This window comes from Acartia tonsa, chromosome 13 (genome assembly GCF_053477335.1).
Source record: "Acartia tonsa isolate MP-2025a chromosome 13, ASM5347733v1, whole genome shotgun sequence".
NCBI lineage: Eukaryota > Metazoa > Arthropoda > Copepoda > Calanoida > Acartiidae > Acartia > Acartia tonsa.
Genome location: NC_137272.1, coordinates 26,422,853 through 26,437,038, shown reverse-complemented (window position 1 = coordinate 26,437,038; position 14,186 = coordinate 26,422,853). Strand labels below are relative to the sequence as shown.

General features: G+C 31.6%; 1 protein-coding gene across 1 annotated transcript in view; it reads right to left on the bottom strand.

The window, feature by feature from the left end:
- The window catches only part of LOC145335030 (5-oxoprolinase), a 39,452-nt gene extending 26,906 nt beyond the window's left edge, over nt 1-12,546 (bottom strand). Inside the window, exons 1-14 of the mRNA XM_080180712.1 lie at nt 11,519-12,546; nt 10,907-10,991; nt 10,180-10,226; nt 9,881-9,958; nt 9,489-9,533; nt 8,960-9,084; nt 4,126-4,205; nt 3,475-3,562; nt 2,965-3,050; nt 2,289-2,356; nt 1,606-1,722; nt 1,236-1,282; nt 847-913; nt 197-305 (exon numbers count right to left, since the gene is read on the bottom strand). Of these exons, the coding sequence (XP_080036838.1) occupies nt 197-305; nt 847-913; nt 1,236-1,282; nt 1,606-1,722; nt 2,289-2,356; nt 2,965-3,050; nt 3,475-3,562; nt 4,126-4,205; nt 8,960-9,084; nt 9,489-9,533; nt 9,881-9,958; nt 10,180-10,226; nt 10,907-10,991; nt 11,519-11,576 (1,100 nt within the window). The 5' untranslated portion in view covers nt 11,577-12,546. The remainder of the gene's footprint in view (nt 1-196; nt 306-846; nt 914-1,235; nt 1,283-1,605; nt 1,723-2,288; nt 2,357-2,964; nt 3,051-3,474; nt 3,563-4,125; nt 4,206-8,959; nt 9,085-9,488; nt 9,534-9,880; nt 9,959-10,179; nt 10,227-10,906; nt 10,992-11,518) is intronic.
- Between the last annotated feature and the right edge of the window lie 1,640 nt (nt 12,547-14,186).

Sequence of the window (14,186 nt, the reverse complement as noted above, 5' to 3'; positions counted from 1 at the left end):
ATGTGTATTCCTTACTAAAAAGACCAAAATATATATATATTTAGTGAATATTATCGTTCTACTACAGTTTTTAAGTCTAGAAACTCACACCTTTACGGAATTTTATCACAACCTACCTCCACCTTATTCGGAGGTCGATTAATTTAACTTCAATTTAACTTCCCCATCCCTGCCTTGGTTCCTGCATTCGTTGTACCTGAAGAACAGCATGGAACCGCCGCCAGCAGCCACCGTGTTCACATCCAGCTGCGGAGCTTGGATTGTAACTCCGGCTGTTGTTGACTCAAACACGTGTTCGTATTCACCTTAACAAGAACAATCTTGAGTACCTACTTATAACCCCCACCTCCATCGTATTTTTAAATAAATTTAAAACGAGGGGGTGGGGTTAGTTTTTTTTTGTTTTTTTTGTTAATTACTTTAGATTATGTAAGGTTATATTGGGTACCTACTTAGTAGCCCCGCATAATTAAAGGGCCGCAGGAAAAGGCCCTGTAGGGTGACCGTCCCGGCAGGGTATAGACAATGGAGAAAAAAAAATATTATAACCTCCCTTATTTTCAATTTTTTTTTAAAAAAAGGGGGTTGCGCATCTCAACCGGCCACTTATGGAAAACATCATCAACACAGCAAAATTATTAAAAGAAATAAATGACAGTACACTATAATGACGTATGCATTCTTTTGAGGTGTTCAGTTTAAATTAAATGTCATTTTAGTTTTAATATTTGTAGGGAAAACATTGTCATTATAACAGCTGCTAATGTTTTTTTATGTTACTGAACGTATGTGTTTAATAGTTAAGTTGTTAGTTAGCTGTCAAGCTAATTTACATCTTCAACTTACCAGCAAATCTTGAAACATCAGTAGAAGTACCTCCCATATCAAATCCAATTACAGGCATGTTTTGCTCCTAATCAAAACAAAGAAAAATAATATTTTTCCTGTAGCTAGTTACTTTTTAAGTGATAATGAATTAATACGCATATCTAATCAAAACTTTATGACTAAGCAACTCAAAAACTTTTCTCTCGAACTAGTGTAAAGTTTAGAATTTTTAATTTGTGTGATTTAGACTTTAAAGTGACATTTGATAAAGTAAGAAGGTTCCCATAAAGTGTGAAATTCTATTCGATCTGTCTAAAAAATACTCTATTTCAGTTACAGTCGGTAATGTTTATAAAAATAAGAAATTTTAAAATTTGGAAGATTTTTTTCCGTGGGTAATAATTTACCTTTGAAAATGATGTCATTGCATAACCAACGACGCCACCTGCAGGACCTAAAATTAATACAAAGACGATTAAATCGCATGTAACAGAGAATACATTTTGAACAATATTATAGAAGAAGGATATTGATTTTCAAGAAACAAGTTATGCTTCAAGCTGTTCCGTCAGTGTTAAGTGATAAAATGGAAGACATGAGGTATGTTACATCATATAATCAATCTAATACATATAACGTTTCAACTGTTATTAGCAAAGAAAATAATAAGGATCTAAATCAATCTCTCGTCCATTGTCTTATACCTTAAGACCACTGGAAAATTGGAAAAAATCCAGATAAGCAGGTTGTACTAACATATATTATGATTAAACTTACCAGAAAGAATGGCTCTAGACCCATTAAAACTATCCATAGGGGTGAGACCACCGTCACTCTGCATAAACAGGACGTTGGCTCCTTGCAGGTGATTAGCGAACCCAGATGAAAATCCATCTAATGTTAAATAGAGGTTTCAGCATATCAGATCAGTAGGCACGAAATATTAAACGCGCTGGACTTCAAGTTTAATATTCTTATATAGGTTATTTATCGCACTGAATTATAGACAGCTCTCCGCGAATAGTACAACAAAAAATGACAAGATTAATTTAGAAGACCTGGGCTAACACAACTGTTATCAAAATTATGATTTAATATTATCATTATTTGGAGAAAATTTCTTACAATGCGATACATAATTTTACACTATTGCTCAAAATTGGTTCTTATCAATTGCATAAGGAATGTAGTTTCCATTACCAAAAAAAAGGTTTTTAATTGGACATGGTCTATTCAAACTTAGCCAATCGGCTATAGAGTAGCGGCAATAGTAAAATTATTTTTGTATAATCCCTTCTATAAATGTCCGAACATATGTCTGAAATTATAAAAGGTTTATTATAAATGTTACAATTTTAAAGATTTCTAATTTGACATTGAAGCATCTATATTTTAGATCCCAGCACCTTTCGATGCCCTAATCAAAATTATTATAATATGCAAATCCTTTAAAATTCTACCTAGATAATTCTTAATGCAAGGTGTGAGATATCCATCTGCGCAGGCTGTGAACCCTCGTGGTACAATCCTAATATATTTAAGTCATATATGTACAGTAATGTACAATACGTGGATATTGTTACAGGGGAATTTTTGTTGTCAATTTAGGTTGCTAATATAAACCTCAGATATTGGTCAATACATTCCGCCATGGACAGGGGAGGAGATTGGGTAATGAAGGAAGAAGAAAATTGGGTGTATCGTAATATAAGCCAGCTGGTAAAAGCATTTGATCAGGTTTTGCAAAAAAATCTCTTACAATATCCGCGTATTCTGTATCCATTTGTAAAGTACAACCAACATAATACAGAATTTGCTAGAATGGAAGAAAGAGGTATATTAAGGTGATGGCATAGTTAGTTTGTAATTTATTGACAACATCTACCTGTTATTTGTTGTATGCTTTTAATATTGTTACACTGGATGTAATGCTCTAGCTAATCACAAACAAAGATTTAGGTGTCTATATTTTCCATAATTAAAAAGTTCATATTAGTATTCTTACTACATAATATGTAAAGAAATAGAGAGCGGTGGGGGAGGGGGGGTGGGGGGTTAAGAAAAATAGATGGGTGGGAAGAAAATATAATACCCGAAATAAAATTAATTGGAACCTTAAGTTCAATTGTAACCTACCTAACCATGGGCATAATTTCAGAAGACAGGGACACATGCTCGAATCCTAGCTCCATAGCAAGGTTTCCAACTATCCTTTCATGCTCCTAAATATGAGAGTTATTTTTTACTACCTACCAATTTAGTTTTCAAAATATCAATACTTGAAAATGATACTATTGTGATACATCATGCAACCCAGAGAGAAAACATTCTAAGTGATTGATGTAATTTATGCCAACAACCCCTTTGAAGAATGAAAACTTTTATAATCACAAAATACATATATTTATGTTTTTCTTAAAATTTACATAATTAAAGTGCATTTTTATAATAATCATCATAAACAAACTATACTTATCATAGTCTACAGAAATATATACACCAAGTACCCTGACTTGTAAATGCAATTAGTGGTACCTGGTAGTGGTACGGTACCACATCCCTTTACAAACATTTTTGATATTGCTCTATAGCCACATAAACCAAAATTTGAAAAATAAAGCAACAAAAATATGTTATCATGATCACCTTATTCATGTAAGAATGCATGAGAACAACTGCCAAAGATTTTATGCCACGCTCCCTGAGGCCTTTGAGGCTGGCCGTCAACTTTTCCCTAAAAATCAATGAATTCTTGAGTCGTTCAATTGTTATTAAACTTTTCATTAACTTTAAATATTCTATAAGCCTCCAGCATCTAGGGGATGTACATTCAAAGGAGTAAGAAATGGGCAGGAAAATGGTCTTAAAACCCTCTCAAGGCTGATTTCTAAAATTAGAATAGCCTAAAACCATTCAGGGACCTGTGAATAGCATTCATAACAACAAGAACTCAATCATATCCGAAGAAATTGAAATATTTAGCTTCTGACAAAAAAATTATTTCTTAACTAAATAGGTAGAAATCGGCTATTTAACTGCATTATCTAGGATCTGACCACAATTATATATCTAACGAAAAAAAATATTTTCTGTTTTATTTTTGGAAGGAGCAAAGCTACTATAAAGGTAGTATATGTCGGACTGGCCCTCTAAAAAAGTTAAAAATTGTCTTTTCTTTTCTCAATAGTTTAATTATACTGGTTATAACACTCACAGCCAATCTGTGGCTCAGCTGCTTATGAAAATATATTTTATTGTTAAAGACGCCATTACATAGATCTAAATTTGCACCCTTACCTATTTAGTTCTTGTTTCACGTGCATTTTTTCTCCAGTAGAACCATCACAATCCCTCCAGGTTGATTTATTTAGACAGCACTAAAAATAATTTTCTAAAAGTAATAGGATGTTATTCGATGTGTGTGTGTGTAGTTTAAGATATCGCTAATTGCTAAATAGATATGGTTCTCTTTTTAAGTGAAGCTTCTCATAAGTCCAGGGAAGTTTTAGAACTATTACGAGTTGGGGAGGGGAGGGTAACACCACCCTTCAATTCTGACCTAAGAAAAAAATAACCTCCCCAGAAATTTTTACTTCTTTTAAAACTTTTTCAATCAAATACTCCTAGAGGCCTCTAGGGACGTACTCGCAGGACAGTCAAAACAATATTCAAAGCGATGTTGATTTTAAAACCTGTCCCACGCGTACCAACCTCAATCAACCCACGAGAATAAAAAATATATCTTCCTAACGTCAATTTCAAGGAATTTTCTATTTGATAACAACATTTCATGAGGTATTGATTATTTTTTCTACCTATTGTAAATGTTTCTCTATTATCAAAAAAAATTATTAAAAACAATAAAGAACAAAAACGCAAAAAAAACTACCAAAATTAAATTAAGCTTGATTTTTCTGGTTTAACTTCGCAGTTTTAGAATATAAACAAAAAAGCCGCAAACAATCGTATATGCAAGAAAAGACCAGGGGTGAGGGGATATTGAATTGTAAATTACATTAGTACCCAACGTTTTTTAACCACGTTTTCTTATTTGTTGACAAAAACATTAATTGAATTTTAATTGGTAGGTTTCCATCCTTTTACAACTAATAATTTTAATCCACAGAATGGGTAATTTTGTTTATCATCATTGTTCAGAATCAGGAAAAGAGACAGGGGGAGAACCTTAAAGAGTAGCTTCGTTTATGAAGTTTAATTTTCATTATTACAAGAGAACAATGTATAGTACTTGGTCATTTGAAGCGTAACTGCTAAATAGTTATAGTCTGTCCGTACTATACAGAATACATACATTAGTTTCTTACCATGTATATACATTATGCATATCAACCATACTTTTTATCGTTTTTTGTATACTTATTATACTAGATGTAACCAACAACTGAATTACTTAGAAGAATAAAAAAAATGTTTAGTATTAAACAACAGCTGCTTTTTGTGGTGTGTGTGTGGGGGGGGGGGGGTCTGCCTTAGTAGATATGACAACCTTTTAACCCTCTCCCAAGGCCTTGGCGAAAGTTTCAATCTTATCATTTTTTCATTTAAATATCCGTGGAGAGCTGTCTTTTATACGATCTGATAAATAACTGCTATTACGGCGCTATTTATGGACATAATTGACATTGTTAATGTGAACGTATTATCAAAGATATTAAATTCATAATCCTATTGTTGTTTCTTTCTGTAACATTTGATTAAATAAATAATTCTATGTTTCATTATAAAGATTGCCTAGAATAAGAATAAAACAAAGGTGTTTATTATCTATTCCACCATAACCACCCCCCCCCCCCCCCACTCACCGCAGGGTGGGCATACAAAAAACCCACCCAAAAAAAACCACCCAGGGTTTTTTTTTTAAAAACCCAATAAAACCCCCATAAAAACCCTTAAAACCCTGGGTTTTTAAGGGTTTTTGGGTTGGGTTGGGCTGGGCTTTTTAAAAAAACCCTGGGTTTTTCCCCACCCTGACTCACCCAGAACTTCGAAACAGAAAATTCCAACACCTCTGGTATAAAATTAAATAAAATTAAGACCTCAAAATTCTGTTTTTCTTTTTGGGTCTAAGTTGATTTATGGTTAATCAATAGGGTAAGGGGGGGGGGGGGGGGGGAATTTCGGTATTTTTTCGGTTTTTTTGAAAAAAATGGGGTAAATATTAATATTTTAAAATGAAACCAAGACCGGTAGAAAGCTTATGGAAAGGACTATCAGGTCCTAAAAGGACGTTATCCTAGGACTTTTAGAAGTTTGCTGAAATTGACCGCAAAAAAGTTACCGAAAATTCCCCACCAGCGGGGGAATTTTCGGTAATTTGTTTTCAACCTAAAAAAAATCGATGAAAAACGGCCAAACGGCCAGTCGAACATAAATAATCATAATTAGTATAGGTTATAGGGATTATCCACAAAAAATTTCATAATGATCGGACTATTCCTTCTATGTTAAAAAAGGAATTTTTTTGAAAGACGCGAATTTTCGATTTTTTTTCCGAATTTTTTTTTTTTTTTAAACTTAAAATTAATATAAGAAAAAAACGTATTTTATTACTTTTTAGGCCTGATCCTAAAAAAGCTCACATTGAACTATAGATTTAGACCAAAAAACATGAAAATTGATTAAAAATTGACCTCAATAATCGAATTTGAAGCAAAAGTGTCATCTTTGCAAAAAATCTTGACTACATTTTAACCTTAAAAAAATCGATGAAAAAAGGCCAAACGACCAAACAAGCGTAATAAATCATAATTAGTATAGGTTATTGGGATTAACCACAAAAAAATTCATAAAGATCGGACTATTCCTCCTATGTCAAAAATATTTTTTTTCTCAAAGGACCAGAAATTTTGATTTTTTCCTCGCAAAAATTTGCTTCAAAAAATAAAATTAATTTTTTTTTTGTTTTTTATCTGTTCTATTCGTTTTTAGGCCTAATTCTTAAAAAGTCAATATGGAATAATAGATTTGACAAAAGAAAATATGAAAACATGACCTTAAAAGTTGAATTTTAATTTCTTTTGAAATTACCGAAATTTCCCCCGGCGCCAGCTTTGGTCATTTTTGAAAAAAATATTACCCCGATTTTAAAGCTCTCAACAGATTTGGAAAGAGCGGGCAATTCTTAGTTCAAAAGGTTTTTACGGATCAGCTCTAGGTCTTACCAATTTTTGTGTACGTCGATCTTTACACACCTACTAAAAATTTTTGAAAAAAAAAAAATTTTCGTCCGACTTTGAGACCCAATAAGTACCCTTAATATTCATCTCACAAATTCATCTCACATTTTATACTTTTTTGTAGGCAATTTAATAAGGAACAAATTTGCTTTTATGTTTTTTTCTGTAATTTGAAAGGAACATGGAGAAAAATGTCATTTAATGAAGGTAGGTTGAAATTACCGAAAATAGCCCCTTACCGAAACTTCCCCCGCCTTACCCTACAAATTAACAATTTCAAAAATTTTCTAGGTAATTTTCACAAGAGGTTATAAGTGACGTGCACAGTGTTTTGACTGGGGGGTTCATTAAGCGTAATCCAAATCAAGGGGGAAGGGGGGGATGTTATAGACTACACAATCTTTGGGTTTTTATTTATGGTGGGGGGTGGGGGGACTAGAGTTTTTTTAGGGAGGAAAGGTGTAGCCAAATATGTTATTTCAGTCAAGATATACCCCAGTTCTGCACGCTTCTGGAGGTAACAATGTTTATCATAAATGTAATAAAATATCCTTCATTAATCCCTGGTTGTTAAGAGTTTAAACAAACACCTTTGAACACAAACACAACATTTTATTTAATGAAAACACGTTTGGCGGATTATTAGTTTTCTAGTTTTCTCTTGTATTTAATTCAAAAAAATTATTAATCTTACAACTGATTAATATAAACTATAATTCGAAGATTTTTAATTAACAGATTTTAAGTAACAAAAAACATGAAGTTAGAAGAAGTATTTACTGAAGATAAAATTTAAGAAGCTATAATCTGTAAGAAGTTATTCAACAAGATGTAATAGAACTTAAATATCCACATACCTATTTTTTATATTCAAAATAACTTTAATTTTCTACCACGTAGTTTTAAAAACATCAAGACTTGAAAATTATAATCTTGTTTTTTGCTGGAGCCGGAGTCGTAATTTTCGTTAAAAAACGGCTCCTGCTCCGGACTAGCTAAATAAAGAGATTTTTTATTAATTATAATTTGGTAACTCTGTTTTGTCATGTGCAAATGCCCCTTTTAAGTTTTTCAATTAAATTTTTATCAAAACTTGAACTTTTAAAACCTTCAATAGTAAAAAATAGGTAGACGTTGGAAAAAAAATATGTCGAGTTTTTCTTGATTTTAGGTCGGAGCCGGAGCCGCACCAAAACCAAACGGCTCCGTAACGCTGAAAAGAGCAATGATGTTGGTGGGGATATATGTAATCAATCTATTGGCCATTGTCGGAAAATTCCAAAAATGTTTTCTTGAAATCAAATAAAAGGAAAACGTTTATTAAATTTCGATCAATTTTATAATTAACAGACAACAAAAGAACTAAATACGTCTAAATTAAATTATGTTTTTGGTAATTTAATTTAGATATTAAATAAGTAATAAGGATAAAATCTGTAAAACAAAGCTATTAAATATGTTTTTGAGTATTTTTTTAATTTCTATACTCCTAACACTAGGAAAACGAACTTGAATTTATTGAAAAAAGCATGTAATGTACTATGTTATGAAAACCTCTTTCAAGTATTTTTATAAAAAAGTAACAGGATGTATGTCTATCTTAGTGTCTTAAAAGCTCGCTAACTGCCGGACTGATATCGTTCTCCTTTACAGTGAAGCCTTTCGCATGCCCATGGAAGGTTATAACTATTTTGGGTGAAAGGTAACCTTCACCCACCCTACCTAGAGAAATCCACCAATTATTTTTTTCTTTTTCTTTTTTATAAATTGAGAGTGAACCATAGACGTAAATCCACCCTCCTCTTTGCATCTAGTGCCGTTACTTGCAAATACAGAAATTCAGCATTTGTTGTCATGTTAAAAAATGTATTGGCACAATGACAAATAATATCATGATATTTTCCATCAATTTTAGGTTTAACTCACAAATCTACCTTTTCGTTTTGAAGAATTAATCTTTCCTCCACTTCAACTACTTCCTCGTAAAGAACTTCTGGACAAACAATCTCCAAATCAAAGAGCTTTGGCCTGGCCTGATTGCCAATAAATAATACATCCTGGTAACCAGATAGAAATATCTTTAAAAGTATCTTCTGCAGATTATATTAAATGTCAAATTTTGCCATATGAATAGATTTCATTATCGCATCGTATTATAGACAGCTTTTCTCGTAAAGTTAAATGCAAAATTTTAAGATTAATTCCAGTTTTATTTGCCCAGGCCTTAATTTTATAACTTTTATTTTATTATTCGTAAAGTATAGTCTATAACATAATATTAAAACCAGTTTTGTTAGACCGTGCCTTCGGCTTCCCGGGTCTTACAAAACAGGTTTTAATCTTATATTTGTATATTTTCATAACCACGGAAAGCTATTTTTTAATACCATGCGAAAAATAACTAGGTAGGTATAATATTATACCTGACTTATTTTATTTTAAAAATTTTATATTTCTATTCCTTGAATCCTTTTGTAACAACAAGAGCCATTCTTTCTCCTTTTCTTTCTACATACACAGATAGTTGTCAAATAAATCCTTTTCCAATTTGTTTCTTAAGATCTGTAAAACAGTAATAGTTCTAAAATTACAATCGAGGGAGGGGACATTGAAGTGTAAATTACACTAATACCCAAAGTTTTTAACCACGTTATCTCATCCCTTAGCTAGAAAATTTGGGTTAACTTTTTTGATTGGTTAGTTCTAAACTAGCAGTATCCAAACATTTCAACAAATAATTCCTATCTGAAGGAGGGTGAATTTTGTTTATCATCAATTTATGGTGCTTTGTCATATCCCTACATCCCTGCCAGTAACCCCCACCCTCCATAAAAATATGGCAACATCTATCCTGCCTAGAAGAGCATTGGTAGCAACAGTGGTGCCCATTCTAATCCACTCAATTTTAGACGTGTCAATGGGTTGATCCTGGGCCAATGGATATAGAGAATATGGATATTGTGACAGGGGAATTCTTGTCGTCAATTTAAGTTGCTAATATATTCCTCAGATGTTGGTCAATACATGGTTTAGGGGATGGGATGGGTTAAAGTCAAAAGGGGGGTATCGTTATATTAGCCAGCTGAGAGATACATTTTATCAGGGTATGCGAGAATCTCTCACAATATCCACGTATTCTATATCCATTCCTGGGGCATCTTAACTCCAGTCTCGCTCTCCAGAATTCTACGGATTCCTTCCCTTTCAATCAAAACAAGGATGAAATAATCAAAAAGTAGAAAAGCACAAAAAAATGGAAAAATTCTGATATAGAGCAGATGTTTAGTGGCCATCAAAGAGAAAAAAAGAGAGGGAGTGTGAATATAAAGCGAGGGGTAGGTTTCTGGTAGAATCCGTAAAGGTGTGTGTTTTAAGGCTTAAAAATAGTAGTAGAACGATAATATTCACTAAATATGTGTATTTTTAATGAAAAGAACTATACCTAGACAAAAAAAAAATTTTAAGTTAACATAAATTTTATCGTTCTACTACTGTTTTTTACTTATAACACATAACCTAACGGATTTTACCAGAAACCTACCCCTCTCTTAGTAGATTATCACGAGTACCTTCAAAAATAAATATATTTGTATTTTGTAGAATGACCCACAAACCGACGGACCAAGTATACCGTATACCAAGTAAATACTTCTAAAATAGCAACCGAGAAAATTACATTTCACTAACAGCGTTACGGATGAAATGACTGACAAACAGACAAAGTGAATTTTATAATAGATTTCTTACTAACAAGTGGACAATATGAAAATCAAAACAGGATTTTCTTATTTTCTTGTTTTCAACCCCGTTATCTAGTGAACCAAGGTTAATTATGCCCCATAGGTATCGAGGACAAATAAAAACCTAAATAATTAAATTACCTTGGGGCATCAGGATAATTGGCAGGATCCACTGACAACAATTTCATAACACGTACTTTATTTCCAGGACACAGGGCATACACATCTAAATACATAATTGAATCTCAACATATCATACAGATAAATAATGAAATATTTATTCAATAAAAACGCATTCAATATTTTATAGGTAGCAAATTTGAAATGATAAGTTTGAATCCAAAAAACAAATCTTACAAGTATAAATTAACGACCACAGCTGTTTGTTACGGACAGACAGTCTTTAATTAAAGAAAAGCTTCGCATTTTATAAGGTAGATATTTAGACACATTGAAAAAGCCAATACCCTTACCCATACCCTTACCCATAACGTTTTTTTTCCATTTTTTTCCCTCCATAGAGGAAAAAACTCGAGAAAGAGGTAAAAAAATGAATTACATAAAGTACCCACTGAAAATATTTTTCCATTTTTTCTCCCTTTTAAGGGTAAAAATTCGGGGGGGGGGGGGATAAATTGAATATTTTGCAGCCGGGGAATCTTGTGCAAAATATATATATCTCTCTCTGGTTCTTCGAAAAGTTTAAAGTAAAGTTGTACTATTGAGGTTTGTTAATATTTACTCAAAGCCCACCTGTAAAAGTGCCCCCTCTGTCGATAGCAAATCTAAACTTCTCATCTTTAACAACCATTTTTGTATCACCTGAAATTACAAAAATCAAATAATAATAAAAATTATTTTTCAATGTTAATTGTAATTTATGTATTTAAATTTATTTTTTAATAATATATAAGATTTTTTTTGCCTAATTAAAGCTTTTCAAAGCCGAAATTTTACAAACAAAAACAAAATAAAATAGCTTCTAAACATGGACTGTTAATTTTAAATTGTATACCTTAGTTCATAGGCAAAGTTCTATTAAAAATAAGTATGAATACATTGAAATTAGACTAGCTACGTATCATAAAATACACAGAATAAATAAAAATATATATTTTATTGCTAAAACACCTAAATAACGGGTTTGGGGGAGGATTTGCCAATTTTATGTGCTCAGAGATTTTTGAAGAAAAAAAAGAGATTTTAGATATGAATCAAAATGCAGATATCTTAAATAGAGAAATATGGAACTCAGTGGTTACTTGAAGCCAATATAAATCACCCCCCTCCCGTAATATTCAGGGATATAAGTATAGGACAATGGACAATTAATTCAATCTTGAGGTTTTATCTTAATTGTCTTGAAAAAAATATGTACCCAAAGTCATAAAAATTAGCCAAAAAGTAGCGTTAGTTCTAGTGCCCAAAGTCCAAGACACTCAAAATAATGAATTCTAGACCCATTGTCCCTTCCCTATATCTCTGTGAATAGCTAAGATTATTGAATGATAACTGTATTAGTAACTCTTTGGTATAATTTACTTGATACAAGTGGAATATAAAGTAAATTAAAACAAGTACAATTATGTTCATAAGTAGCGCAGCTGGTAAGTATTGTCAATAAAACAAAAAAAATGTTGGTTGCTGAGAAAGTTAAACTTTTCATTACAAAATATATGTTCATGTATCTTACTCTGACGTAGTATTGGACATACAAGCATGCCATAGTTATAAAGAAGCTGTGTTTATTAACAAGAATAATCACAGTAATAAAAACATAAATAACAAGAATATTTTAAATGGATAAAACTTAAATTACCTACAACTTTTCGCAGTTTATAAAATACTAGCGGCTTCGCCCCTAGCCTCTAGGGGCTTTGCCCCAAGAGATGATAAAAAAAAATTGAGGTGAAATTTGTAAAAGGACCAAGGAAATCTTCTGCAAAAAAAATAAAGGACCTAGGAAATCTTTTGCAAAAAAAAATAAAGGACCTAGGAAATCTTCTGCAAAAAAAAAAAAGAACCTAGGAAATCTTCTGCAAAAAAAAAAGAACCTAGGAAATCTTCTGCAAAAAAAAAAAAAAAAAAAAAAAAAAAGGGGGGGGAATTTTTTGTTTTTTGGGGGGGTTGGGGGTGTCCCACCCCCCAAGAAAATAGCCTAAAACCACCACAGGACCAGTAGATAAATACTCTGAAGAGTAGAATCCAATCGGTTCAGTGGTTACCGAGATCTTAAGGGACAGACAGACGGACAGACGGACAGACATCAAGCTACTTTGTATTATAGATTAATAACAAACATACAAAATGATGTTCTTAATAAAGAAAATAGAAAGGTTTTTTATTGAAAGGCAAATAAGTTTTTCATCAGATAAAATATATTCCTCTAAGATTAAAGTTATTTTAGAATACACTATACTATAAAAACTATATAAAAACAAAAATGATATATTAAAATCTTAAAATTAAAATAAATCAATTAAATAATATTAAAGCTGTAATATTATCTAATTATAAGTAATATGAAAATATTCTTAATAATATTCCGAACAAAAAATAGATTATTATGATTAAATATCAAATAAAGCAAAGAAAAGGCTTAATTATAATAACTAAAAAACTCCTTAACTTTATTCAATCAATATTAGAACACCTAAATAATATACTAGTAAATCTATATTATTAAATATTTCAGCTATTGTTATGATATTTTGAAATGAAAGTTAAGCAAATAATAGGCTTTTAATAAGCCAATCAAAACTAAACGCTTGACATTGAATTGTGAAATACTATTTAAGATTTACAAATGTTTCTACGAAAAAAAATTAAAACTTCCTTAAGTATTGTAAGTAAATTGAAAATTTTAAAACTCAGAAGTAAATAAAAATCTAGGGGAAATTTTTCTACAAAAAAATATTTCAGCAATCAATATTTTTGATATATTTCAAAGTGCCATCTTAAATGTAAATTTTAACATGTTTTTAACTATGGAAGCATGCGCATTTTCTTGCTATTTAATAGGAACACTTTATTAGTAGCGAAGCTACTCTATAATTCACTATGTCCGTCCGTCCGTCCGTCCGTCAGTCGGTCCGTCAGTCAGTCCGTCCGTAACGCTATGGGGGAAATGGGATTTACTCAGCTCCTATAAAAGATAGAATGCTGAAATTTTTTGACAACATTCCCATTATTAAGGAGCACAATTGACTATAAAACATCATTTGAGGTCGGACCGATTTTTAGCAGGTTTTAGGCTATTTTTATATTTTTCACATTTTTCTCCATATCTTCAGTGTTTATGGTCCGATTTTCAAAATTTTTTCAGTTACAGATATCAAAATTAAATTTCCTGTCGTTTAAAGAAACAATCATGAAGGCCAGACTGCCTTTTTAGCAGGTTTTAGGCTATTTTTATATTTTT